The sequence below is a fragment of the Pleurodeles waltl genome, chromosome 1_1 (genome assembly GCF_031143425.1).
Source record: "Pleurodeles waltl isolate 20211129_DDA chromosome 1_1, aPleWal1.hap1.20221129, whole genome shotgun sequence".
Lineage (NCBI taxonomy): Eukaryota > Metazoa > Chordata > Amphibia > Caudata > Salamandridae > Pleurodeles > Pleurodeles waltl.
The window spans coordinates 306,604,498-306,631,823 of NC_090436.1; the positions used below are offsets into that span (position 1 = coordinate 306,604,498).

Below are 27,326 nucleotides of genomic sequence, written 5' to 3' on the forward strand. Positions count from 1 at the left end.
AAGGGTATCCTGATTGAGGGCTTTGGATTTACTGCATAAAATTCTGGGGGCTCAGAAATCCCAGAGTCTGTCCTGGATGGAATTTGTGGACTTCTCAGTAAAAATGCTAAGTGGTTGGTTAAAAGGCAATAAGGTACACGATTAGGAAGGGCTGCACAGTTTAATGATGAAAAAACACCTTTTGAGTAATTGTGTCCATGTGAATTTGCACCAGTACCTAGTAGACTTGGGGGCAGTCTCTCCCGAAGAGTTTAGGAGGAAGGATGATCATTGGGTGAGAACTAGGGTGTCCAATACTAGAACTGGAGGGTTGAACAAAAGAAAGTGTCAGGGAAGCACCCCCACCCAGTGCCCCACCACCCCCACCCCACCCCGAAGAGAAAAAGATGGAGCGCCCAGAAATAAAGAAAATGAGCCCTTAGGCCCTCAAACATCTGTCCAGGAGGGTGGGCCCAAAGATACCTCACAAAACCAAGGTGGGTACCAGCGTAAAAACTAGGATGCCACTAAAGCATGGTTCCACAACTGTCAAGACAGGGCACCACACCAAAGACACTTATTGTCCCAAAAACAAAACCACTAGTAAGCTCCCATGGGTAACCAGTGTAGCCATTGGGGATGACTCCTCAGATGAGGAGGTCCTTACAGCCTTTAACTGGAAAGTGGGCCCCACAGGAGAGTTGGAGATTCCAGAGGGGAGTAGTCACTTCCACCACCTACTGGTGAATGGAATCCCAACCACTGCTGTGAGACAGTTGTGCATGACAGGCTGGTGCTCTCAAGCCACTATATCCCAGGAGAAACTGCCAGGGTAAGGGTTATCCAAGGGAAAGTCACTGATAGGCCTGTAGCTGTAGTGCCTATAGAGATAGGTGGGTCCCTTAGCTGGAGAAGGGTGGTAGTCCGTACACACCTCCCCTTGAATGTCTCCTTGGAAATGACCACCCAGAGGTTAGCCAGAGCCCATATAAGGAACTGGTCCAGTGTCCGCCCTCTCCCAAGGATTCTGGAGGTGCTGCCCCTGTAGTAAGTGCAAGTATGCCAAAAAAGGAAAAGCAGAAGAAAAGGAAAGGTGGGAAACCTTTAACTAAGGCACCAGAGAGCCAAGGAGTTTTACTCGATTAGGGAAGAACTCCACTGTTGGAACTGGTGAAGCCCAGCTTGAGCCCCATGACAGCCTGACTAGTCAGGCACCTGCTCAGCCTGAGTTGGTATCTCCACAGCTGGCAGAAAAGAGAGTGGAAGGAGGGTGTTCTCTGCAGGATGCAGAGATCCCTCACTCCCTTACAGCAGACAGGCACCCTGAGCCCAAAGAAGCCGGTACGTTAGCCCTATCCCCTGTGGGTATGGAGCTAAAGGTGTGGTTCTTGGCACTGACAGCTGTGAGTGGCCTCTGCTGGGTCTTAGCCTTTATGGCTGCACTGACTTGGCATAGTGGTCTGACCCCATACAAAATAGCAAGTTATGCCCCCTGACCCTGTTGGTCATGGTGGGGTTACTCCAGTTATGGGTAGCCTCTTTGGGTAAGCTAGGGGTTGCCCTGGCTAAGATAGGGATAGCTGAGGTAGACACTTCTGACCCCAAGCCATAAGGGAAAATTGCAGACACTGGTGGTTCAGGTATAGGACATTTCAGATTGGGCCCTATAGCTATAGAGGTGGTTCAGTTCCCAGGAGGTAATGACCTGAACAGTAGGATGCAAGGCAGAGTAGGCCTTGCAGCTAACCAGCCTGTCTCCCTTCCCTTCCTCACAGACTAGGAAGCCTCTCACCGATGTTGGCTGAGTCTCCTGGCCTGTGGGCTTGGGGGCAGGGGGACAAGAGTTGTGTGAGACTCTGTTCCAGTACCCCCCAACACACACACACACTTTTTGCCTGGTTTATGAATGCAACTTGGACTGGAGTGCACTGAGATCTTGCCAGCCAGGTTCACACTGCCACTGTTCTTTCCGTAGAACACTGTAAAAGTAATTGGATACACCTTTAGCTACCACTATGAGTCCCTAGTAAAAGGTGCTTAGGTACCCAGGGCATGGTTTTGCTAGGGGTAGTCTCCTGAGGGTAGCAGCACTGATTGTGCCACCCTCTAGGGCCGTGCATCCATATGCACCCAGCACTGCCATAGCAGACTGAGTGTCCTCGTGCAAACCTGAAATAGAAACTCGACTTGGCACACTCTACGTGCCCTGTCCACCCTACACTGCATATGTTATGGGTAGGTCACCCCTCTAGCAGGCCTTCCAGCCCTAAGACAGGGTGCACAATAGTACAGGGAGTGCAGAATTATTAGGCAAATGAGTATTTTGACCACATCATCCTCTTTATGCATGTTGTCTTACTCCAAGCTGTATAGGCTCGAAAGCCTACTACCAATTAAGCATATTAGGTGATGTGCATCTCTGTAATGAGAAGGGGTGTGGTCTAATGACATCACCACCCTATATCAGGTGTGCATAATTATTAGGCAACTTCCTTTCCTTTGGCAAAATGGGTCAAAAGAAGGACTTGACAGGCTCAGAAAAGTCAAAAATAGTGAGATATCTTGCAGAGGGATGCAGCACTCTTAAAATTGCAAAGCTTCTGAAGCGTGATCATCGAACAATCAAGCGTTTCATTCAAAATAGTCAACAGGGTCGCAAGAAGCGTGTGGAAAAACCAAGGCGCAAAATAACTGCCCATGAACTGAGAAAAGTCAAGCGTGCAGCTGCCACGATGCCACTTGCCACCAGTTTGTCCATATTTCAGAGCTGCAACATCACTGGAGTGCCCAAAAGCACAAGGTGTGCAATACTCAGAGACATGGCCAAGGTAAGAAAGGCTGAAAGACGACCACCACTGAACAAGACACACAAGCTGAAACGTCAAGACTGGGCCAAGAAATATCTCAAGACTGATTTTCTAAGGTTTTATGGACTGATGAAATGAGAGTGAGTCTTGATGGGCCAGATGGATGGGCCCGTGGCTGGATTGGTAAAGGGCAGAGAGCTCCAGTCCGACTCAGACGCCAGCAAGGTGGAGGTGGAGTACTGGTTTGGGCTGGTATCATCAAAGATGAGCTTGTGGGGCCTTTTCGGGTTGAGGATGGAGCCAAGCTCAACTCCCAGTCCTACTGCCAGTTCCTGGTAGACACCTTCTTCAAGCAGTGGTACAGGAAGAAGTCTGCATCCTTCAAGAAAAACATGATTTTCATGCAGGACAATGCTCCATCACACGCGTCCAAGTACTCCACAGCGTGGCTGGCAAGAAAGGGTATGAAAGAAGGAAATCTAATGACATGGCCTGCTTGTTCACCTGATCTGAACCCCATTGAGAACCTGTGGTCCATCATCAAATGTGAGATTTACAAGGAGGGAAAACAGTACACCTCTCTGAACAGTGTCTGGGAGGCTGTGGTTGCTGCTGCACGCAATGTTGATGGTGAACAGATCAAAACACTGACAGAATCCATGGATGGCAGGCTTTTGAGTGTCCTTGCAAAGAAAGGTGGCTATATTGGCCACTGATTTGTTTTTGTTTTGTTTTTGAATGTCAGACATGTATATTTGTGAATGTTGAGATGTTATATTGGTTTCACTGGTGGTAATAAATAATTGAAATGGGTATATATTTGTTTTTTGTTAAGTTGCCTAATAATTATGCACAGTAATAGTCACCTGCACACACAGATATCCCCCTAACATAGCTAAAACTAAAAACAAATTAAAAACTACTTCCAAAAATATTCAGCTTTGATATTAATGAGTTTTTTGGGTTCATTGAGAACATGGTTGTTGTTCAATAATAAAATTAATCCTCAAAAATACAACTTGCCTAATAATTCTGCACTCCCTGTATATGTGAGGGCATAGCTGCATGAGTAATATGCTCCCACCGTGTCCCTGCCAAACCTGGGACATAGTGAGTGAGCAGAGCAGCCATTTTAATGTATGTGCCGGGCACTGGTCAACATGAGTTTCCCAACTACATAATGGCTACTCTGAACCCTAGATTGTTTGGTATAAAACAAATCGGAATGAGAAATCCAAACTGGTACCAGTACTGTTTTTTTAAAATAAAATTTACCCAGGGGTCATATTAGAGGTGCCGGTGCAAAAACTAACTATCCTGGCATGGTTGCTGACTGGTTCCAGCAAGCCTGCCACATCCAGACAGCCATATACAAATCCTGAGGGGAGAAACCTGGCTCTCTGGTTTGTAAAATTATGCCCTTCCTCGGTGGAGGAGCTAACACCCCCTCCCTCAGGAAAGTGCACTGCCCTGGCAGTAAGCTTCAAAGGGCTGCCGCCCTTGAAACTCGATCCCAAGGCCTGTTGCTAGCAGCAGATGGCCTCCCCCTTGCAACGCCTCACTTTTGGAGGGAACAGAGTTGGGAAACCACACAAAGGGTAGGAGGAGTAACCTCACTGAGCATGCACCACCCCTACGGGCTTGGAGGCAAAATGGACAATTCATTTAATTTTCCTCCATGTTGGATGGTGGGAAAATTGTCAGTAAGGTTTAGAGAAGTGACTCTTCCCACAGGAAGTGGTCACTGTAGTGGGTGTAGCCATCCACGGGTAAGTGTCCCATTGGACACTACCAGGTTCCCCCTAAAACGCCCACTAAATGTAGTATTCAGTGGGCTCCCCTAGACAAAGAAATCAGATTCATCAGATAGAAAAGAAGACAGCACCAAAGAACCTTACAGCGTGACAACAAAGGTCCTGCTGCAACAGAAGAGTCTTCAAGACCCCAAAAATTGCTGCTGCCGAGGAGCTGACCACTGGGCCGACCTCAAGGAATCCCGAAGAACTCCAGGCCTTTGCAAATAGCCTTAGATCTCCTTCCTGAGTGGAGGCACCACTCAAGAAACCTGCAAAGAACCAGCAAACCGGTGAGGGTCACTTCACTTACTGTACGATGTCTCCGCAACCGGAAGTCGCAGCCGGACCCGATGACACACCAATGGCAGCCCGGATGAGACCTGCAAGTGGACCTCCTTTGGTGGCACTGCGCCCTCTGTGGTCGAGTTGTACCAATATCCCAGGTACTGGCCATTGCATGTCGGACAACAGCAAAAACAACTCTCCCAGAGCTGCAACTGGACCAGGAGGAAGCCCCAGTCGAGGTACTTTAGGAATACCCCGCACCTCCCACCAGAGCGCCCTCGTCTTCCTGCAAGGCCCCAAGAAGACTTACCTCCAGCTCCGAAGGGTCCAGTTATCCGTTATTAATGAAATGTAGTGAGTGTCTAGCAGATAAGCTGTCTAGCGGTAGCTGAGCAGCCAAGGCTTTACTTGGAGACATGCAAAGCTCTTGCAATACCACTCTAGTCACACACTACTGTGGGAATGTAGCCTCTTTCTAGCATGGTTACCCCCCCCCCCCACACACACACTTTTGGCCTGTTTGTGAGTGTGTGTCAGTGTGTTTTTACTTTCACTGGGATCCTGCTAGCTCATAGTTTGTGGCCTAATGTGTGTGTTGTCAGTAGTGCTTAACTGTGTCACTGAGACTCTGCTACTCAGAACTTCAGAGCTTATGCTTTCTCTGTTTTCAAATATGTCACTAAAGGCTAGTGACTCCATTAACCAATTTCAGTTGGCACACTGAACCCTCCTTATAAGTCCCTAGTGTAGGAAGTTGGCTCTGTATGTACTATTTCGAAGTGAAAAATAGTGTGCACAGAGTCCAAGGGTTACCCTTAGAGGTACAATAGTGGCAAAATTAGATAATTTGAATGCTCTGTTTTGTTGTAGTGTGGTCGAGCAGTAGGCTTATCAGAGGGTAGTGTTAAGCATTTGTTGTACACACACAGGCAATAAATGAGGAACACACACTCAAAGACTTACTCCAGGCCAATAGTTTTTATATAGAAAAATATATTTTCTTAATTTATTTTAAGAAGCACAAGTTCAGGATTTGAAGTAAATACATTAAATGCAAGGAACGCCACACAGGTAAGTTAGGAACTTTGAATTAAAGCAATATTATATACAGTCTTTGTTAAAATGGCAATAAGCTATTTTAAAAGTTGACACTGCGAAAATCAACAGTTCCTGGGGGAGGTAAGTAAAAGTTAGATTGTGACGTAAGTAAGACACTTCAAAGTCTCAGTTCCTGGGCATAGGAAGCCCACAGTTGGGTGTTCAAGGCAACCCCAAAGTTACCACACCAGCAGCTCAGGGCCGGTCATGTGCAGAGGTCAAAGAGGTGACCAAAACACATAGGTGCCTATGGAGATTGGGGTGCTCTGGTTCCTCTCTGCCAGCAGGTAAGTGTAGGAGGCTGTTCTGGCTTATAGTGGGTACCTGATGGTACTTACACCTTGTGCCAGGTCCAGTTATCCCTTATTAGTAGTGTTCTAGCAGCTTAGGCTGATAGAGGTAGCTATAGCAGAGCATTTTAGGCTGAACTAGGAGACATGCAAAGCTCTTATTATACCACTTATATCATATAGATACTATATCATAAGAAACACAATACTCAGGGTTACCAAAAATAAAGGTACTTTATTTTAGTGACAATGTGCCAAAAAATATGAGGATATACTCCCTTAGAAGGTAATTAAAATACTCAAAATATACACACAAACCAAAATCAGGTAAGTAAACGTTAGAAAAATAGTGCAAACACTGTAGAATACAATAGGATGTAATAGGCCTTGGGGCAACACAAACCATATATTATGAAAGTGGAATGCGAACCACAAATGGACCCCTAGGCTAGTGTAGTGTGTAGAGGGTCACTGGGAGTGTAAGAAAACACTAAGTGTGTCCAAGATACCCCCCCACCCCCTCCCCCAAGACCTTGAAAATTGGAGTAAAGTATTACTATTTCCCCAGAAACACACTAAACTCATGATGGAGGATTTTGCAAAGACCATAACAGACTGCAGCACACTGAAGACGGATTCCTGGACCTCAGGACCTGCAAAGAAAGGGGACCAAGTCCAAGATACATGAAAGTGTCCAGGGGGGGCAGGAGCCCACTAAATCCCGGATGAAGGTACAAAATGACTGTCTCCGAATGGAAGAAGCTGAAGATTCTGCAACAACGAAAGGCGCTAGGCACTTCTCCTTCGTGCACAAGATGTCCCACGGAGTGCTGAAGAATGCAGAGTTGTTAATTTGGCAAAAGACTGCAAACAATCCTTGCTAGCTGCAAGAGTCGCATTTGAAAAAATAAGGGTGCTGCCCAGGACCAGGAAGGACCAGGATGTCGCCACTTGGGAGAGGAGACAGAGGGGTGCCTCAGCAACGTAGAGAGCCCATGCACAAGAAGGTAGCACCCACAGAAGCACTTAAACACGGTTTCAAGAAGTCTGAACATGGCGGTCATCTCAACACTGCAAAAGAGGGTCCCATGAAGCCGGAGGTTAACTCAGCGAGTTGAGCAATGCAGGACAGAGTGCTGGGGAATCTTGGCTTGGCTGTGCACAAAGTATTACGTAGAAATGTGCACAGGAGGCGTAGCAGCTGTAGTTCACGTGGTGCACAGGATTACTGTCTGGAGAGGGGAGGCAAGGACTTACCTCCTTAAAATTTGGACAGTTGGACTACTGGACAGTCTGGGTCGCTTGGGTCCACCACCTGTGTTCCAGGGGCCACGCTCATCAGGATGAGAGGGGTCCCAGAGTACAAGTGACGCTGAAGTTTTGTGCCTGCTGAAGCAGGGGGAAGATTCCGTTGACCCACTGTAGATTTCTTCGTGGCTTCCAGTGCAGGATGAAGGCAGGCAGCCCCCAAAGCATGCACCACCAGGAAACAGTCGAGAAAGCCGGCAGGATTAGGTGCTACAATATCGCTGGCAGTCTTCTTGCTACTTTGTTGCAGTTTTGCAGGTGTCATGGAGCAGTCAGCGGTCGATCCTTGGCAGAAGTCGAAGAGAGAGGTGTAGAGGAACTCTGGTGAACTCATGCAAGTCGTTATCTGAGGAAAAGCCCCCTGGAGAGACCCTAAAAAGCCCTCAGAGGAGGATTGGCCACCTAGTCAGGTAAGCACCTATTAGGAGGGGTATCTGACATCACTTGCTTGCACTGGCCACTCAAAGCCCTCCAGAGTGCCCTCACACCTCTGGATTCAAGATGGCAGACGTCTGGGACACACTGGAGGGAGCTCTGGGCACCACCCCTGGGGTGTTGATGGACAGGGGAGTGGTCACTCCCCTCTCCTTTGTCCAGTTTCACACCAGAGCAGGGACTGGGGATTCCCTGAATCGGTGTAGACTGGCTTATGCAAGGAGGGCACCATCTGTGCCCTTCAAAGCATTTCCAGAGGCTGGGAGAGGCTCACCACTCCCAAGCCTTTAACCCCTATTCCCAAAGGGAGAGGGTGTAACACCCTCTCTCAGAGGAAATTCTTTGTTCTGCCTTCCTGGGACTGGGCTGTCTAGACCCCAGGAGGGCAGAACCCTGTCTGTGGGGTGGCAGCAGCGGTAGCTGCAGAGAAAACCCCAGAGAGCTGGTTTGGCAGTACCCGGGGTCCATAGTGGAGCCCCGGGGTGCATGAGATTGGCACCCCAATACCAGATTTGGAATGGGGGGACAATGCCATAATTTTAGACATGTTACATGGCCATATTCGGAGTTACCATTGTGAAGCTACATATAGGTATTGACCTATATGTAGGGTGCCTGTAAAGGCATCTCCACACTAACAAAGTCCAGGGAAATGGCCCTGAACTATGTGGGGGCACCATTGCTAGTGCCAGGGTGCCCTCACACTTAGTAACTTTGCACCTAACCTTCAGCAAGTGAAGGCTAGACATAATGGTGACTTATAAGCTACTTAAGTTCAGTGAAAAATGGCTGTGAAATAACGTGTGCGTTATTTCACTCAGGCTGCAGTGGCAGTCCTGTGTAAGAATTGTCTGAGCTCCGTATGGGTGGCAAAAAAAATGCTACACCCCTTGGTATCTCCTGGAACACCAATACCCTGGGTACCTAGGTACAATATACTAGGGAATTATAAAGGTGTTCCAGTGTGCCAATTGAAATTGGTAAAAATGGTCCCTAGCCTATAGTGACAATTTTAAATACAGAGAGGATAAGCACCGAGGTTCTGGTTAGCAGGGCCTCAGTGACAGTTAGTCACTACACAGGTACACACATTCAGGCCACACACTATGAGCACTGGGATCCTGGCTAACAGGATCCCAGTGAGACGGGCAAAAACAAACTTACATACATGTAAAAATGGGGGTAACATGCCAGGCTAGATGGTACTTTCCTACACCAGCTCACCAGATTCCTGATACCCTACAAGAAGGAGGAGGTCTGCTAAGCTGAAACCACTAGCAGAGAAGAAGGAAGACAACTGCTTTGGCCCCAGCCCTACCGGCCTGTCTCCTGCTTTTAAGAACCTGCAAAAACACCAGTGACACGTTGTCGGAAGTTGGCTCTGTATATACTATTTCCAAGTAAAAAATAGTGTGCACAGAGTCCAACGCTCCCCTTAGAGGTAAAATAGTGGCAAAATTAGATCATTCTAATGCTCTATTTTGTGGTAGTGTGGTCGATCAGTAGGCTTATCAGAAGGTAGTGTTAAGCATTTGTTGTATCCACACGCAGGCAATAAATGAGGAACACACACTCAGACTTACTCCAGGCCAATAGATTTTTATACTGAAAAATATATTTTCTTAGTTTATTTTAAGAACTACTGGTTCAAGATTTACGTTAAACACTTTGAATGTAAGGTACTTCACTTAGATACTTTAGGAACTTTGAATAAAAGCAATATCATATACAGTCTTTGTAAAAATGGCAATATGCTATTTTCAAAGTGGACACAGTGCAAAAATCAACAATTCCTGGGGGAGGTAAGTAGAGGTTAGATTAGGAGGTAAGTAAAACACTTTCAAGTCTCAGTCCTGGGGCATAGGCAGCCCACCGTTGGGGGTTCAAGGCAACCCCAAAGTTAGCACACCAGCAGCTCAGGGACGTTCAGGTCTAGAGGTCAAAGTCAAAGAGGTGCCCAAAACACATAGGCGCCTATGGAGAACAGGGGTTCTCCGGTTCCAGTCTGCCAGCAGGTAAGTACCTGCGTCCTCGGGGGGCAGACCAGGGGGGTTTTGTAGAGCACCGGGGGGGGGGGGGGCTGGGTGCAGTGTGCAAAGCAGGCGTCAGGTTTTGTATAGGTTTCAGTGGAGGGACCCAGGGGTCACTCTAGCATGCCAGACACAGCCACCACCTGGGCTAGGCAGAGGGTCGCCTGGGGTCACTCCTGCACTGAGGTTCGGGTCCTCCAGGTCCTGGGGGCTTCGGGTGCAGTGCTGGTTCCAGGCGTCGGGTCTCTTGTTACAGGCAATCGCGGTCAGGGGGAGCCTCTGGATTCTCTCTGCAGGTGTCGCTGTGGGGGGTTCAGGGGGGGTCGTCTTTGGCTACTCACGTGTTCACAGTCGCCGGGTAGTCCTCCCTGAGGTGTTGGTTCTCTGAATCTCGAGCCGGGGGCGTCTGGTGCAGAGTCAGAAGTCTCACGCTTCGGCGGGAAACGTGCAGTCTTTGGAAGTTGCTTCTTTGTTACAAAGAAGTAGCTGGTTTTGAGCAGGGCCGCTGCTCACGGACGGTTTCTTGGTACTTTAGTCCAGGGCAGTCCTCTGAGGCTTCAGAGGTCGCTGGTCCCTGTTGGATGCGTCACTGGTTGCAGGATTTCGAAGTTGGAGACAGGCTGGTAGGGCTGGGGCCAAAGCAATTGTCGTCATACTCCTTCTCTGCAGTCTTGTAGGTCAGCAGTCCTTCTGGTTTCTTCAGGTTGCAGGAATCTGATTTCCTGGGTTCTGGGTGTGTTTAGGTCTGGGTGGCAGTATCCAATGGCTACTGTCCTTGAGGGTGGCTACACCCTCCTTGTGCCTCCTCCCTGTGGGGAGGGAGGCACATCCCTATTGGGGGAATCCTCCAAAATCAAGATAGAGGATTTCTAAAGCCAGGGGTCACCTCAGCTCAGGACACCCTAGGGGCTGTCCTGACTGGTGGGTGACTCCTCCTTGTTTTTCTCATTATCTCCCCTGAACTTGCCACCAAATGTGGGGGCTGTGTCCAGGGGGCGGGCATCTCCACTAGCTGGATTGCCCTGGGGCATTGTAACACGAAGCCTGAGTCTTTGAGGCTCACTGCTAGGTGTTACAGTTCCTGCAGGGGGGAGGTGTTGAGCACCTCCACCCAGTGCAGGCTTTGTTTCTGTCGTCAGAGAGCACAAAGGCTCTCACCCCAGGGGGGCAGAAACTCGTCTCTCAGCAGCAGGCTGGCACAGACCAGTCAGTCCTGCACTGAAGGGTTGGGTAAAATACAGGGGGCATCTCTTAAGATGCCCTCTGTGTGCATTTTTTAATAAATCCAACACTGGCATCAGTGTGGGTTTATTATTCTGAGAAGTTTGATACCAAACTTCCCAGTAATCAGTGAGCCATTATGGAGCTGTGGAGTTTGTTTTTGACAAACTCCCAGACCATATACTTAATATGGCCACACTGTGCTTACAATGTCTAAGAATAGACTTAGACACTGTAGGGACATATTGCTCATGCACATATGCCCTCACCTGTGGTATAGTGCACCCTGCCTTAGGGCTGTAAGGCCTGCTAGAGGGGTGACTTACCTATACCACAGGCAGTATTTTGTGAGCATGGCATCTTGAGAGGGATGCCATGTCGACTTTGCCTTTTTCTCCCCACCAACGCACACAATCTACAATGGCAGTGTGCATGTGTTAGGTGAGGGGTCCCATAGGGTCTCAGAACATATGCTGCAGCCCTTAGGGACCTTCCCTGGTCACAGGGGCCTTGGTACCACTGGTACCATTTACAAGGGACTTATCTGTGTGCCAGAGGTGTGCCAATTGTGGAAACAGTGGTATATTTTTAGTGAAAGAACACTGGTGCTGGGGCCTGGTTAGCAGGGTCCCAGCACACTTTTCAGTCAAGTCAGCATCAATATCAGGCAAAAAGTGGGGGGGGTAGCTGCAACAGGGAGCCATTTTCCTACGCCCATCCAGTGGGCCCAGTGAACTCTGACAACTCCAGAGGACTGCCCTGCACCCAAACGAACCAAGCACTCCTGAGGACAGTCGCTCTGTCTGAAGAAACCTACAACTAAGGACTCGTCCCTCACTCCAGATGTGAGAGTCCTGACCACTGTGCACCCGATGCCCACAGCCTGTGTGCAGGTGGTCCACCCAGCAAGAGAAGGTCCCCAGGTGATTACAAGCAAGTGCCCACCTCTCCACCCCTCCACGATGACGCCTGCAGAGGGAATCCCGAGGACCCCCCTGACCGCGAGCTCCGGACGAAGATATGAGACGCCTTAAGGACACACTGCACCCGCAGCCCCCAGGCCTTGGGGAAACCAACCCCCGGTGCCTCATCGCTCAACAGGCGGGCCTCCTCCCTGTACGACCAGTGGTGTGCCCAAGACACCCGCCTCGACCCTGCCTGCTGCCTGTCAGTGACCCCCTGGGGTCTCCTCATAGACCAGCATTGAAAAATTTCTTGTTTACACCCTGCACCTGGCCGACCCTGTGCCGCTGAGGGTGTGGTGTTTGGTGCCTACTTTTGGCCCTTTCACTGCTCTTCTAATCCCCCCTGGTCTGCCCTCCGAGTCGCGGGTACTTGCCTGCTGGCTGACCTGATTCAGAGTACCGCCTGTCTCCATAGGAGCCCACGTTAAAGTTTCTCTACTTTGACCTCTGCACACGGCCATTCCCGTGTTGCTGGTGGTGGGTGTTTGGGGTTAACTTGAGACTGTAAGTGTTGTACTTCCCTTTAAACAGATCTAACTTTTCTTCCCCCAGCAACTGTTTGAACAATTCATTGTCCATTTTTAAAACTAGCTTTTTTGCCCGTATTTCAAAAACTGTATTACTTACCTATTTCATCAAAGTACTGTTGATACCTGTGTGAAATATACTTTTAAGGTACTTACCTGCAACTTGAATCTTGTGGTTCTTAAAATAAACTAAGAAAATATATTTTTGCAATATAAAAACCATTGGTCGGGAGTTAAGTCATTGAGTGTGTGCTTCTTCTCTTGTCTGTGTGTGTGTACAACAAATGCTTTGCATTATCCTCTGATAAGCCTAAGTGCTCAGCTACACTACCACAAAGAGAGATCTGCTTTAGCCTCTGTTGAGCCTCTAGGGAACCCCTGGACTCTGTTCACATTGTATCTCAATTTGATATAGTATATACAGAGCCAGCTTCCTACAGCCCCCGGACCAAGAAATCAAATTTATCAGGAAGAAAAGACAGCACCAAAGAACTTGACAGCACGAGGACAGAGGACCTGCTGCAACAGAAGAGGCTCCAAGACCTCTGCTTGCTGCACCAGAACCCTGCCAATCGCCACTGCGGTGGAGCTGACCAGTGGACCGACCTCAAAAGACCCAGAAGACCTCCAGGCTTCCCAAATAGCCCAAGATCTCCCTCCTGATGGAGGCATCACTCAAGAAACCTTGAAAGAAACAGAAAACTGGTGAGGGTCACTTTACCAACTGGACCCGACGTCACACCAGCAACAGCCCTGACGAGACCTACAAGTGTGCCAACCTTGGTTGCACTGGCCCTCCTGTGGCCGAGTTGTGCCAATACCCCACGTATTGGACTGGATCGAATCCTTCCTCTCTGGCAGAATGCAACGAGTGAGACTCTCACCCTTCGTCGCAGAACCCATACCCACCACCTGCGGAGTGCCCCAAGGATCCTTCCTCAGCCCCACACTGTTCAACGTCTACATGGCCCCGCTAGCCACGATTGTCAGAAGCTACGGAATAAATATAATCTCCTACTCTGACGCCCAACTCCTTCTCTCCCTCTCCAACGAACCAGACAAGGCCAGACACTACATCCACAAAGGCATGAAAGCAGTCGCCAAGTGGATGAAAGATAGCTGCCTTCAGCTCAACACAAACCAGACCGAAGTACTCATCCTAGACCCTCAACCCAACGCATGGAACGACTTCTGGTGGCCACACACCGTCGGAAACCCTCCCACCCGCCAGCTAAGCCCGCAACCTCGGAATCATCCTTGACCCCGACCTCAACATGAACCATCAGATCAACTTGGTGACCTCCACCTGCTTCTGCACCCTCCGCCTCCTACGCAAGACCTTCAAATGGATCCCCCTTGAACATAGAAAGACAGTCACACATGCCCTCATCACCAGCAGACTAGACTACGGCAATGCACTCTACGCCGGAATCAACAAAAAACTCACCCGCAAATTACAAAACATCCAGGACGCGGCCGCCAGATTGATCCTTGACCTACCCCGACACTGCCACGTCTCGCAACACCTACCTACACTGCACTGGCTCCCCATAGAGAAAAGAATCACTTTCAAGATCCTCATGTACGCACTCAAAGCACTCCACAACACCGGACCAGCCTACCTTAACCAGCGACTCAACTTCGACGTACCCCACAGGGCCCTACGCTCAGCCCAGCCCTCTCTCGCAGAAGTACCCCGCATTCGGAAAACCAGAACAGGAGGACGCTCCTTTTCATACCTCGCAGCCACCTCCTGGAACGCCCTACCTATCCACCTCAGACAAACCACCTCCCTCCCCAGCTTCACAAAGGAACTGAAGACATGGCTTTTTTAATCAATCCCTTGCGACCTCATCAGCCCAAGGGGACCCTGAAGCCTCACCTTTCTCTACAAACCAACTCCTTTCCCAGGTAGCCCTTCCTAGTGGCCCTGTGCAAAGAGATTTTCCAGCTCTGCTCCCGCCGGAACCGGGAGCCCACTGGAGGCTCTCCAGCTGGCATTGGTTGCCCACCATCCTCATCGACCATCCTGCAAAAGAAGAGTGATAACTCACCTGTGGGATTTAATATGCATTTTTACAGGTGGTCTTCCATTTGTTCCGATGATGCATAGTTACGCACTGAAAGACTAACTTTATTAAAACTTTGAAAAATCATAACTCAAGAAGTACTTAATGTTTATTCACCATTTTGGTCTTAAAAATTGCATAAAAGTCTGAGGTATTTGTGTAAATTCTAGTCTTGAGTTATTCAATGAGTGTGTGTGGTGCATGATTGATGATGTGAATGCAACAAATGCTTAGCACATCTCCTGAATTAGCCTAACTTCTCATCCAGCTACCTCAAAAATTGGAGCATTAAGTGATCTGATTTTTGCCTCTGGAAACCAACTTGTGATTGTCTGGCCCTCTGCACAGAGTGCCTAGTTTTGCACTCTGCATAGAGGGCCAGCCTCCCACACTTATCCATGTGTTTCCTCCTTCACCGTTCATAATGCCCCAATGGGATTTGAACTTGGTTCTTAATTTCCTGATTTGTGCTCCTTTCAAGCCAGTTCATATCTGTCCACTTAGGCTTCTTACTCTAAAACCAGCCTCCCTTGTAGCCATGATTTATGACTACAGGGTAAGTGAAGTGCAGGCCCTTTCACTCACCACAGCCATCCTTCATTTCCATCCATCCTGACAGGGTGGTGCTTCGTACCAGGGCTTCCTTTTTAGGTCGAGCGTTAGCGTTCTGCCTGCTGTATACTAAAGTATACAATAGAGTGAGATTCAGTGTTTTGATTCGTTAGTTGCAGTGTCCTTAAAAATTCCTTGCTTGCTAGTGGTCAGTTCTTTCCTTTGTCCTGCCTTTTTTGATTTTGGGAGCAGCACAAAGTACTGTGTAATTACGCTATGTTCTGTTTATCTCTTCTGTAAGGGACTTTTTTTTTACCATTTGCCTGTTTGACTTCAAGACTGTGGATGCTTGTTCAGGAACCTCCTCCTTACCAGCTCCCCTTCCAAACATTATAAAACAGAGGGTTGCTTTTCCAGGGCCAGCTTGCATGTTGTGTAAACATGATTCCCTTCCTCATGCACAATTTAAAAAGGTCACGGTAAAACACGACCTTTGTGTTTTTGTAAATTGCTCTGTACAAGTTTTGTTTTTAAAAACTCCGATTACAACGCTGTCTACCTTTCAGCGTGCTCTAGCAGCAGGGCGCCAAACGAGCAGGACAGGAAAACCTCTGGCGATTCACAGCTTCACTTTCCGGTATTTAATTTATTTAGAAAGTGTGCCAATGAACTCTTCTCTGAATCTGTCTTTCTGTGTGTCTGCCATGTTTGCCTCTGCTTACGTGCATCAGTCATCGAGTGCCACACTTTCTCTGCAAGTTCCCAACGTCTCTTTCTGTGCATCTGTTTGTTGTGTCACTCTGTGTGCCTCTATTTGTGGTCATTTGTGTCTGTTTAGTAAGCATTGTGTATCTCTTTTGTGCATCTGTCTCCGTGTCACGCTCTCTCTGTTTTCATTCTGTCTGTTTCTTTTTCCGTAGCACTCTGCCTTCGTCTCTCTTTCTGTGTGTCTGCCATTCCGTAGCACTTTTGTGCTCCGAAATTTCAACTCCATCAACGTGCCGCTTTTTTTTTTTTAAGCAAGAGCATTCTCGCACTAAGATCTGGACCGCATTGGGAAAGAGCCCTGCATTGCATTTGTCTGCTGGCCCCTTTTAAAACTCACAACGTCACTGAGAAATGGTGCTGTGACTTTTTTTCAAAATAGCTATGTGTTTCTTTTTTATTTGTTTGTAATGTGATTCAGGGCATTTAAAAAGGTAGCGTTTGTTTGCCTCCAAATTGATATTTTTAAATTGAAAACTTTTGTTTATGTAGGCATACTGTTTAAACAATGTGCTTGCAACGTATGTAACACTTACAAATGAAAAGTATAGATAAGAATAGAAAGACACGCTGCCTTTCACATGCCCTAATGTTCGTTATCAAAATTTCAAAAACTTTAGTGTTTATGGTTTCAGTTTGTTTCCTGCTTTATTATTTTTTGAGTTCGGCTGCATAATTGGTCACTTTTCTTTTACTCTCAAATGCATTCTCGCTCAGACATTTAGACCGGACTTTGAAACACCCCTGCCTTGCATCTGGCTGCCTTTCCCTTTCCAATCACACAAATGCACCGATAAATTGACCTCTGTCTGTTTTCAAAATGGCTGTGTCGCGTTTACTTGAACTCCACTACCAGTGTATCAGCCGGCTGACTGTTTTCTTTCCCTACCATAGAGAATTATCTTTTTAATTAATTTCCTGCTTGTTTTCCGAAGTGTGCTTCATAACTTGGTTGGTTAGTTTGCTGCTCGTGTTCCAAGCCTGCCGCCCTTTTTCATATCGCACAGAGGCTCCTATACATAGTTCTGCTTAAGGTTGCGGACTCGTCCTCAACCCACTGCTATCTACTTCACCATCTTTTCATTGTTTAAATGCACCACTGCCTCCATGTTTCGCACAAATAACACGAACTCCTTGTAACACCTTGCTGTTACCCTACTTTACCTTTCTTTGAAGTTAAATGCACATATGTTTCTATCTTCTATAAAAAATGGTTCCTTGGTTCCCTTTGAATTCCTTAGTTGATTTTATCTCTTTTACCTTACTTAAACATCACAAAAGCCAGACACAAATAGTTCTTCCAAACCGATGCGCTGCCGACATTTCAGCAGAAGTCCTTATTTACACACAACATTTTTGGTAAGTTCACTGCAAGTATTCTACATTTGTTTCTATTTAGCTAATCAGTAATTTACTTGTTCTGCCTAACAATTTTATAATATCTCCATTATTTTCATTTCTACCAAACCTTTTACACATTTATAAACGAGAGAATGTGTATTTAATTTTACAATAACTGTCATTAGCTACCATTACAAACGCTTTATTTTATATATATATATATATATATATATATATATATATATATATATATATACACACATTGAAGCTTTTGATTTACATGCTTTCTTAACACACAATAATATATTTAAAATGTGTGTTCCAAAAAAAAGTTACTAGAATAAGGCTTATTTTAGCCAAATTCACCTGTATGCTGCATTTTCAATTGCTTTGTTAAACTGTACATTTTTTTAAAGTTTACATTTCACTTCCAAGCTACAGCAAATACTATTATAATAGCGTTCACCTTCCTTTGTGCTCTAGCAGCAACACTCCCAACCAGCAGGAAAAGAAAGCCGCAGCCAATTACCTGCACCACCCCCCAATTCGCTCCCCATCCCGTATCTATTTCATTTATAAAGTGTTTAAATTAACACACAAACTACAAATCTCTCTTATTCTTATGCTTATATATTTCAAAAGTTTACTTTATTCCATATTTATTGTATTTGTCTCTCAGGGCCACGCTCTCTCTGTTTTCCATTCTGTCTGTTTCTTTTTCCGTAGCACTCTGCCTACGTCTCTCTTTCTGTGTGTCTGCCATTTGTGCCTCTCTTTACGTGCATTAGTTATCGAGTGCAGCTTCACCTCCTATTCACCGCCCTTCCGGTATTTAATCTATTTGTAAAGTGCTTCAAAAAACTGTTCTCTACATCCATCTTACTGTGCGTCTGCCATGTCTGGTTCTGTTTTCGTCTGTCAGTGATCAAGTGCCACACTCTCTATCTGTATTTCTATTTGTGTCTCTGTTGTTTAATACACGCTCCCTGTCTCTTTCTTTACGTGCAACTGTCCTTTACTGCAAGTTCCAAACGTCTCTTTCTGTGCATCTGTTTCTAGTGTCACTCTTTCTGTGTGTCTCTATTTTTGTGCATCTGTCTATCTTTAGTAAGCGTTGTGTATCTCTTTTGTGCATCTGTCTCTCAGGGCCACGCTCTCTCTGTTTTTCATTCTGTCAGTTTCTCTTTCAGTAGCACTCTCCCTATGTCTCTCTTTCTGTGTCTGGCATTTGTGCCTCTCTTTACGTGCCTCAGTTATCAAGTGCAGCTTCACCTCCAATTCACAGCCCTTTCTGAATTTTATCTATTTATAAAGTGCTACAATAAAATCCTCTCTGCATCCATCTTACTTGTGCGTCTGTCATGTCTGGTTCTGTTTGCGTCAGTTATCAAGTGCTACACTTTCTCTGCAAGTTCCAAAGGTCTCTTTATGCACATCTGTTTGTCATGTCACTCTTCCTGTGTGTCTCTATTTTTGTCCATCTGTCTGTTTTTAGTAAGCGTTGTGTATCTCTTTTGTGCATCTGTCTTTCAGTGCCACGCTCTCTCTGTTTTCCTTTCTGTCTGTTTCTTTCCCTATGTCTCTCTTACTGTGCGTCTGCCCTTTGTGCCTCTTTTTGCGTGCATCAGTCATCAAGTGCCACACTCTTTCTTTTTGTGCCTCTATCGTTCATTACACGCACCCTGTCTCTTTCTTTTGGTGCAACTCTCCTTTATTGCAAGTTTCTGTGCATCTGTTTGTCCTGTCACTCTTCCTATGTGTCTCTATTTGTGTGCATCTGTCTCTCTGTAGTAAGCGCCGTGTATCTCTTTTGTGCATATGTTTTTCAGTGCCACATTCTCTGTACTTTTCTTTCTATCGGTTTCTCCTTCAGTGTTACTGTCTCTATATCTCTCTGTAGTAAGCACCCGGTATCTCTTTTGTGCATCTGTCTCTGTGTCCCGCTCTCTGCTTTTTTTTCCCTCCATTTCTCTTTCAGTAGCACTCCTCTTATGTGTCTCTTTCTGTGCGTCTGCCATTTCTGCCTCTTTGCGTCCATCAGTCATGAAATGCCATACTTCCTGTGTGTCTTTCTTTTTGTGGTTCTACCGTTTATTACACGCTCCCTGTTTCTTTCTTTATGTGCAACTGTCCTTTACTGCAAAGTTCCAAACGTCTCTTTCTGTGCATCTGTTTCTGTGTGTCTCTATTTTTGTGGATCTGTCTATCTTTAGTAAATGTTGTGTATCTCTTTTGTGCATCTGTCTCTGTCACGCTCTCTCTGTTTTACATTCTGTCCGTTTCTTTTTCCGTAGTACTCTCCCCATGTCTCTCTTTCTGTGCGTCTGCCATTTGTGCCTCCCTTTACATGCATCAGTTATCGAGTGCAGCTTCACCTCCAATTCATGGTCCTTCCGGTATTTAATCTATTTATAAAGTGCTTCATTAAACTCCTCTCTGCATCCGTCTTACTGTGCGTCTGCCATGTCTGGTTCTGTTTGCGTCCATCAGTTATCAAGTGCCACACTCTCTATTTGTATTTCTATTTGTGTCTCTTTCGTTTAATACACGCTCCCTGTCTCTTTCTTTCGGTGCAAGTTTCCTTTTTTGCAAGTTCCAAACATCTCTTTCTGCACATCTGTTTATCGTATCATTCTTCCTGTGTGTGTCTATTTGTGTCCATCTGTCTCTTTTTAGTAAGCGTTGTGTATCTCTTTTGTGCATCTGTCTCTCAGGGCCACGCTCTCTCTGTTTTTCATTCTGTCCGTTTCTCTTTCAGTAGCACTCTCCCTATGTCTCTCTTTCTGTGCATCTGTCATTTGTGCCTCCCTTTACGTTCATCAGTTGTTGAGTGCAGCTTCACCTCCAATTCACAGTCCTTCCGGTATTTCGTCTGTTTATAAAGTGCTTCATTAAACTCCTCTCTGCATCCATCTTACTGTGCGTCTGCCATGTCTAGTTCTGTTTGCGTCCATCAGTTGTCATTATTTTACATTAGAACACAAAAAACACCATATTCATATTTTACTGCACATAACAAAATGCTTAAATTATTTAAAAATTCAAAACACTTATATCACACAAAACAAATTTGTTTACAAATAACCAAAAATTATCCCACAAACAAACACATTAAGCATTTACATTACCAAAAGCTCAAACTTTTTCAAATGTGAGACCGATTGCATTGAAAAAGCTTGTTACTAGAAGTAGTCATGTTCTTTCATGTAGGCCAATCCATCCCGTTCCGTACTTTTTATGTGCCCCCACATCCTTCTTAGGAAGAGGAGAGACTCCCAGCCTGGGCCCAAAAAGAACGTTGGCATTCTATCTTGCTCGTACAAAAGAATTCCTGGTGGATGATCAACTCTTTGTGGGTTATGTGGGTGTGAAGAAATGTCAGACAGTGCAGAAGAGCACCATCTCGAGATGGGTTGATCTCTGCATTAAAATGTGCTACGCATTGGCTGAGAAGCAACCTCGGGTTTGCTTGCTCTCTCCACCAGAGGAACAGATGCAACCTCTGAGTTAACAAATGGAGTTGCTGTCCTGGACGTCTGCCAGGCAGCAGCGTGGGCGCCTTTGCACGTGTTAACCAAATACTACTGCCTGGACAATGTGGTCCTAAGGGGCATATACTTTGCCCTTTCTTTCCTGCAGGACTTCCTAGTATGATCTTGGTTTGCATACCCAGCTCCGGCAATGGTATTGCTTGGGTATGTATTCTAAGGTAAGAAATCTGCAACTAGACGTCTATCAGATGTACAAACTACTTTCCTTTGGTAACAAATTATCTGGTAGAGACATATTCTAGTTGCAGATTCGTTACCGACCACACCATCCTCCATGCTCTGTGAGCTAATTTCTAGGGACATGGACTTCCCTTTCAGGGCCCTAGTTCCGACACACCAGGGTCAGTGTTCTTCATGGCTCCATGCTTCTGTCGTGGAAAGTTGTAAAAAGGAACCGACGTTAGTGCGCCGGGTGGTATCTATATAGGACCCGAGATGTCTTATCCACCTAATAAGACGACAGACACGTCAAACACCGCCTAACAGATAATTCATTACAGAATGTAAGAAATTTGTTTGTCAAAGCCACATCAGAAACCAGGCCAAAAGTGTGGGCTAACTGTGTCAAATGCTTTCCTATAATCCCTCACTGGAATCAGTAAGGGTTTATTATTCTAAGATGTTTGATAACAAACATCCCTGGGTTCAGAGAAACTATCATGTAGCTGGGAAACTCGTAGTGACCAGTGTCCAGCATATGTAAGTAAAATGGCTCCCATCTCTACTTACTATGTCTAAGAATTGACAGAGACATAGCAGGGGCATAGCTTCTCATGAATGTGTGCCCTCATGTGTTGTGATGCACCCTGCCTTAGGGGTGACTTAAACCTGGCACATGCAGTTCTAGTGGACCTGGCACACACAGGTGTGTGATAGGTCATGTTTTTCATTTTACCTGCACCAACACACGCAGTCTACAATGCCAGCACTATGTGGGTTTGGTGAGGAGTCTCTGGGGGTGGCACAACTAGTGCTATAGTCCTCAGGAACCTTCCTTAGTACCCTAGGTGCCATTTACTAGGGACTTACAGAGGGTGCTAAAGGTTTTGCCAATTGGGGAATCGACTTTGCACTTTTAGGGGGAAAGAGATCTGGCACTGAGGACCTGGTTAGCAGGACCCCAGTGCACTTTCAGTCAAAATTACATTGGATACCAGACAAAAAGTTGGGGGGAGGGGGGGCGGGGTCTAACCATGTCAAAACTTCTGCACCAGACTTTGGCGGTCATTACGAGTCTGGCAGTCTCTTGACCGCCAAACTCACAGTGGTATACGGACCTCCGCCAAATACAGCACGGACCTCCGCCAAATACAGAAGTCCGAACACCACATTATGACCCCAGCAGTTATGCCACGGTTGGACAGCCAGCACCGCCGAGATTAGTTGTCCCAGTTGTCTGGCAGTTATGGCGGTTCTAATCTGCTAGGGCTTTGTTCTCTGGCAGCCATTTCATGGCTATAACACCGCCATGAAAAGGCTGGCGGAGAACAGGTGCTGAGGGCCACAGGGGGTCATGGGTAGTGCAGGGGCCGCCCTGGCCAGCACCATCGCAATGTTCACTGTCTGTTTTGCTGGTGCACCCTGCATCCTACAGCATTATTGGGCCGGAGATAATGCTGTAGGGTGTTTCCCTCTAAGCTGACAGGCGGAAACTCAAGTTTCCGTCTGCCAACATACTTGGAAACTCCTAATGGGCCTGGCAGAGAGGGAGCCACTATGGCGGCAACCTCCCCGTTGGAAGTTTGGCGGACAGGTAAAACCATCAGCCAAACTCTTAATCAGGCCCTTTGTGGTGTTGTTTTCGAGAGGACGCACATATTTTACATCTGTGGAGTGAGTTCAGAGCCATAGTGTGAATGCTGTATGATAATTTAAAGGCGACCAAGGAGGTCTGCACTTCTATTGTTTTGTTAGCTTCCAAATTACATTATAATTGATATTAATGTTCATACTTTGTATCATGATAATGTGTGACTGCAGCCTGCAATAAAAGCATTACATTATTCTTACCTTTATTTTATCCCTGTGATCTCATCTAAAGATTGGACTGACCAAATTAAGGTACCTAGTATTAGATGAGGCTGATCGCATGCTTGATATGGGCTTTGGTCCTGACATGAAGGTTTTAGTCAACAGCCCAGGAATGCCATCTAAAGAAGATCGTCAAACATTGATGTTCAGTGCTACATTTCCTGAAAGAATACAGAGGTATGTATGACATATAATATTCTTAATATTTTCTCAGTTCAATACTGGTGAACTGTCATCAGTTTCGTAATATTTCATTCATGTTAAGCTGCTACTTTGTCTACTACATTGTTGAGAATTGAGAAACATTTTTCTGATTTACATTGTATGGAAGTTTCTTGGTGTATGGTAACCCCCACCCCCAAAGTTTTAGACTGATGCTGCTTGTTTGTCGACTCAGATTGCTCTGAGGCCTGCTAACCAGAGCTCAGGGCAAATGCCCTGACTTTAAAATGTGTAGGTTTTCTTTGACTTATACCCTATTCACATGAGCTATCTGATGATTTCTGTGGGAAAGTGCCCCTTTTGGAAATTTTGGTCAGCCCCACTTTTTGCTCACTTGTACTGAGGTTTTTCAACTGAAGTGCACTGAGTCCCTGCTTAACTGGTCCCCAGTGCCAGTGCTCTTTCCCTAAAAACAAATGTAGGAAGCTGAAAATGAGATATAGTGTGCACGAAGTCCAGGGGCTAAAGTAGATAATACTAATGCTCTCTTTTGTGGTAATGTGGTTGAGCAGTTAGACTTATCAGAGGGCAGTGCAAAGCATTTGTTCTAAACACACAGACAATAGAAGAAGCACACACTCAATGACTAACTCCAGACCAATGCGGTTTCTATAGTAAAAAAAAAATATTTTCTTAATTTAATTTTAGAACCAGAAGATTCAAGTTGCAGATAAGTACTTCAATACATTCATATTTCACGAATGTATCAACATTACTTTATTTGAAATCGATAAGTTATACTGTTCTAGAAATATTGGTAATAATCTGTTTTACAAATGGACACAGTGCAATTTTCTCAAACAGTTCCTGGGGGGGAGGAGGAAGTTAGATTGTTTTAGAGGTAAGTACAACACTTAAAGTTCCAATCTCTGGGGATTAGGAAGTCCACAGGTTGGGGTTCAAGCTAACCCCAAACACCTACCACCAACAACACGGGCCGGCCAGGTGCAGAGGTCAAAGTGTAGGCAAAATTAACATGGGATCCTATGGAGACTGGGGGCACTCTGTTTCAGATCTGCAGGCAGGAATGTACCTGGGACTTCGGAGGGCAGACCTAGGGTGTTTAGGGGAGAACTGGGTGGGCCACAAGTAGGCACCAAACACACACCCTCAGCAGCACTGGGGCAGCCGGGTACAGGGTGCAAACAAGATGTCAGGTCTTCAGTGATTCTCTAGGAGGGGGCCCCGGGCGTCACTCAGAGGCTGTAGGCGAGGTCCAGGGGGTCGTCTCCGGCACACCACCGGCGGGACAGGGAGTAGGGCTGCGTGATGAAAGTTGCTGCACCGGGTGTCGGTAGCTCTGGACGAAGATATCAGACACCAAAGGACACACAGCAGTCTGGGAGTTTGTCATTACGAACTCCACAGCACCATAAGGTGCTAGTGTAGGACTGACAGGTCTGTGCCAGCCTGCCACTTTTCAGACAAGTTTCTGACCACGTGGGGTGAGTGCCTTTGTGCATTCTGTGGTCAGAAACAGTCTGCCCTGGGTGGAAGTGCTTCACACGTCCTCCTGCAGGAACTGTAACACCTGGCGGTGAGCCTCAAAGGCTCAAGCCTCGGGTTACAGTGTCCCAGGGCACTCCAGCTAGTGGAGGTGCCCGCCCCCCCGGACAAAGCCCCACTTTTGGCGGCAAATCCAGCGGGTAACTTAGGGAAAACAGGGTGGAGTGACCACCCCAGCCAGGACCACCCCTAAGGTGTGCAGAGCTGAGGTGACCCCCTCCCTGCAGAATCCTCCACCTTGTTTTGGAGGACAGGGACCAATGGGGATAGGAAGGTGCCCCCTTGCCCAAACGGAGTGGCACAAGGAGGGTGTAGCCACCCTTTGGGGCAGTAGCCATTGGCTACTGCCTTCTGGCCCCTTAAAACGCCCCTAAATCTAGGATGTAAGGGCTTCCCTGAACTCAGCTCACCAGTTTCCTGGCGACCTAGAAGTAGAATGACTGCTAAGCTGAAACCCCCTTCATAGAAGAAGGAATATGACTGCTATGGCCTCAGCCATACTGATCTGTCTCCTGCTTCAAAGAACCTGCAAAAAGACCAGTGACGCATCCAGCAGGCCCAGCAACCTCTGCCAACTCCAGGGGACTGCTCTGCACCCAAAAGGACCAAGAACTCCAGAGGACAGCGACTCTGTGTAAGGAAATTAACAGCTAAGGACTCTCACCTCACTCCAGAAGCATGAGTCTTGACTCTTGTGCACCTGACGCTCATGGCCTGTATCCAGGTGGTCCACCCAGCAAGAGAGGGTCCCCAGGTGAATGCGAGCAAGTGCCCACCCTGGGTCGACCTCGCCACCACTCCACGACGACACCTCGAGAGGGAATCCGAGGACCCCCCACCGACTGCGAAGCTCCGGATGAAGATAATAACACACTACACCTGCAGCCCCCGAGCCTTGGAGAAACCGACCCTCGGTGCCTCAACGTTCAGCAGGCGGCCCTCCTCTGTCCTACCGGTGGTGTGCCCGAGAACCTCCATTCCCCTCCCCTCTTCCCCTCCCAGACTTCTCCTGCACCCTCTGAGTGACCCTCAGGGCCTCCTCATAAACCAGCTTTGAAAACTCAACATCCTGTTTGCACCCGGCTGCCCCTGTGCCGCTGATGGTGTGTGTTTGGTGCCTACTTGTGGTCCCTTTGTAGGAGGCTGGCCTGGCTTATAGTGGGCACCTTATGGTACTTACACCTTGTTCCAGGTCCAGTTATCCCTTATTAGTAGATTAGTAGTGTTCTAGCAGCTTAGGCTGATAGAGGTAGCTATAGCAGAGCAGCTTAGGCTGAACTAGGAGACATGCAAAGCTCCTAATATACCACTTATATCATATAGCACTATACCATAAGAAACAAAATACTCTGAGTTACTAAAAATAAAGGTACTTTATTTTAGTGACAATATGCCAAAAGTATCTCAGAGGATATACTCCCTTAGGAGGTAAGTAACATACTCAAAATATACACACAAACCAAAATCAGGTAAGTAAACAGTTGGAAAAGTAGTGCTAACACTGTATGTAGGAAGTTGGCTCTGTATATACTATTTCAAAGTAAGAAATAGTTTGCACAGAGTCCAAGGGTTCCCCTTAGAGGTAAGATAGTGGCAAAAAGAGAATTCTAATGCTCTATTTTGTGGGAATGTGGTTGAGCAGTAGGCTTTACAGAGGGTAGTGTTAAGCATTTGTTGTACACACACAGGCAATAAATGAGGAACACACACTCAAATACTTACTCCAGGCCAATAGGTTTTTATATAGAAAAATATATTTTCTTAGTTTATTTTAAGAACCAAAGGTTCACGATTTACAAGGAATACTTCAAATGAAAGGTATTTCACTCCGGTATTCTAGGAACTTTGAATAATCACAATAGCATGTACAGTTTTGACAAAAATGGCAATAAGCTATTTTAAAAGTGGACACAGTGCAAAAATCGACAGTCCCTGGGGGAGGTAAGTAAATGTTAAGTTTGCAGGTAAGTAAAACACTTACAGGGTTCAAAGTTGGGTCCAAGGTAGCCCACCGTTGGGGGTTCAAGGCAACCCCAAAGTTACCTTGGGCCCGTCAGGTGCAAAGGTCAAAGAGGTGCCCAAAACACACAGGCTTCAATGGAGAACAGGGGTGCCCCGGATCCAGTCTGCCAGCAGGTAAGTACCCGTGTCCTAGGGGGGCAGACCAGGGGGGTTTTGTAGGGGACTTGGGGGGGGGGGGGGTCACAAGCAGGCACAGAAAGTACACCCTCAGTGGCACAGGGGCGGCCGGGTGCAGAGTGCAAACAGGTGTTGGGTTTTGTATTGAAAGCAATGGGGAGACCCGGGGGTCTCTTCAACGATGCAGGCAGGCACATGAGGGGGCTCCTCGGGGTAACTACCACCTGGGATAGGCAGAGGGTTGCCTGGGGGCCGCTCCTGCACTGGAGTTCGGTTCCTTCCGGTCCTGGGGGCTGCGGGTGCAGTGTTGGTTCCAGGCGTCAGGCCCCTTGTTACAGGCAGTCGCGGTCAGGGGGAGCATCTGGATTTTCTCTGCAGGCGTCGCTGTGGGGGTTCAGGGGGGTCAACT

General features: G+C 46.9%; 1 protein-coding gene across 7 annotated transcripts in view; it reads left to right on the forward strand.

Annotated features, from left to right (window-relative positions):
- The window catches only part of DDX4 (DEAD-box helicase 4), a 1,597,047-nt gene that overhangs the window by 1,292,129 nt on the left and 277,592 nt on the right, over positions 1 to 27,326 (forward strand). For all 7 annotated transcript variants that reach the window (XM_069222170.1, XM_069222215.1, XM_069222206.1 and 4 more), the window contains one exon: positions 23,061 to 23,227. In XM_069222170.1, the coding sequence (XP_069078271.1) occupies positions 23,061 to 23,227 (167 nt within the window). The remainder of the gene's footprint in view (positions 1 to 23,060; positions 23,228 to 27,326) is intronic.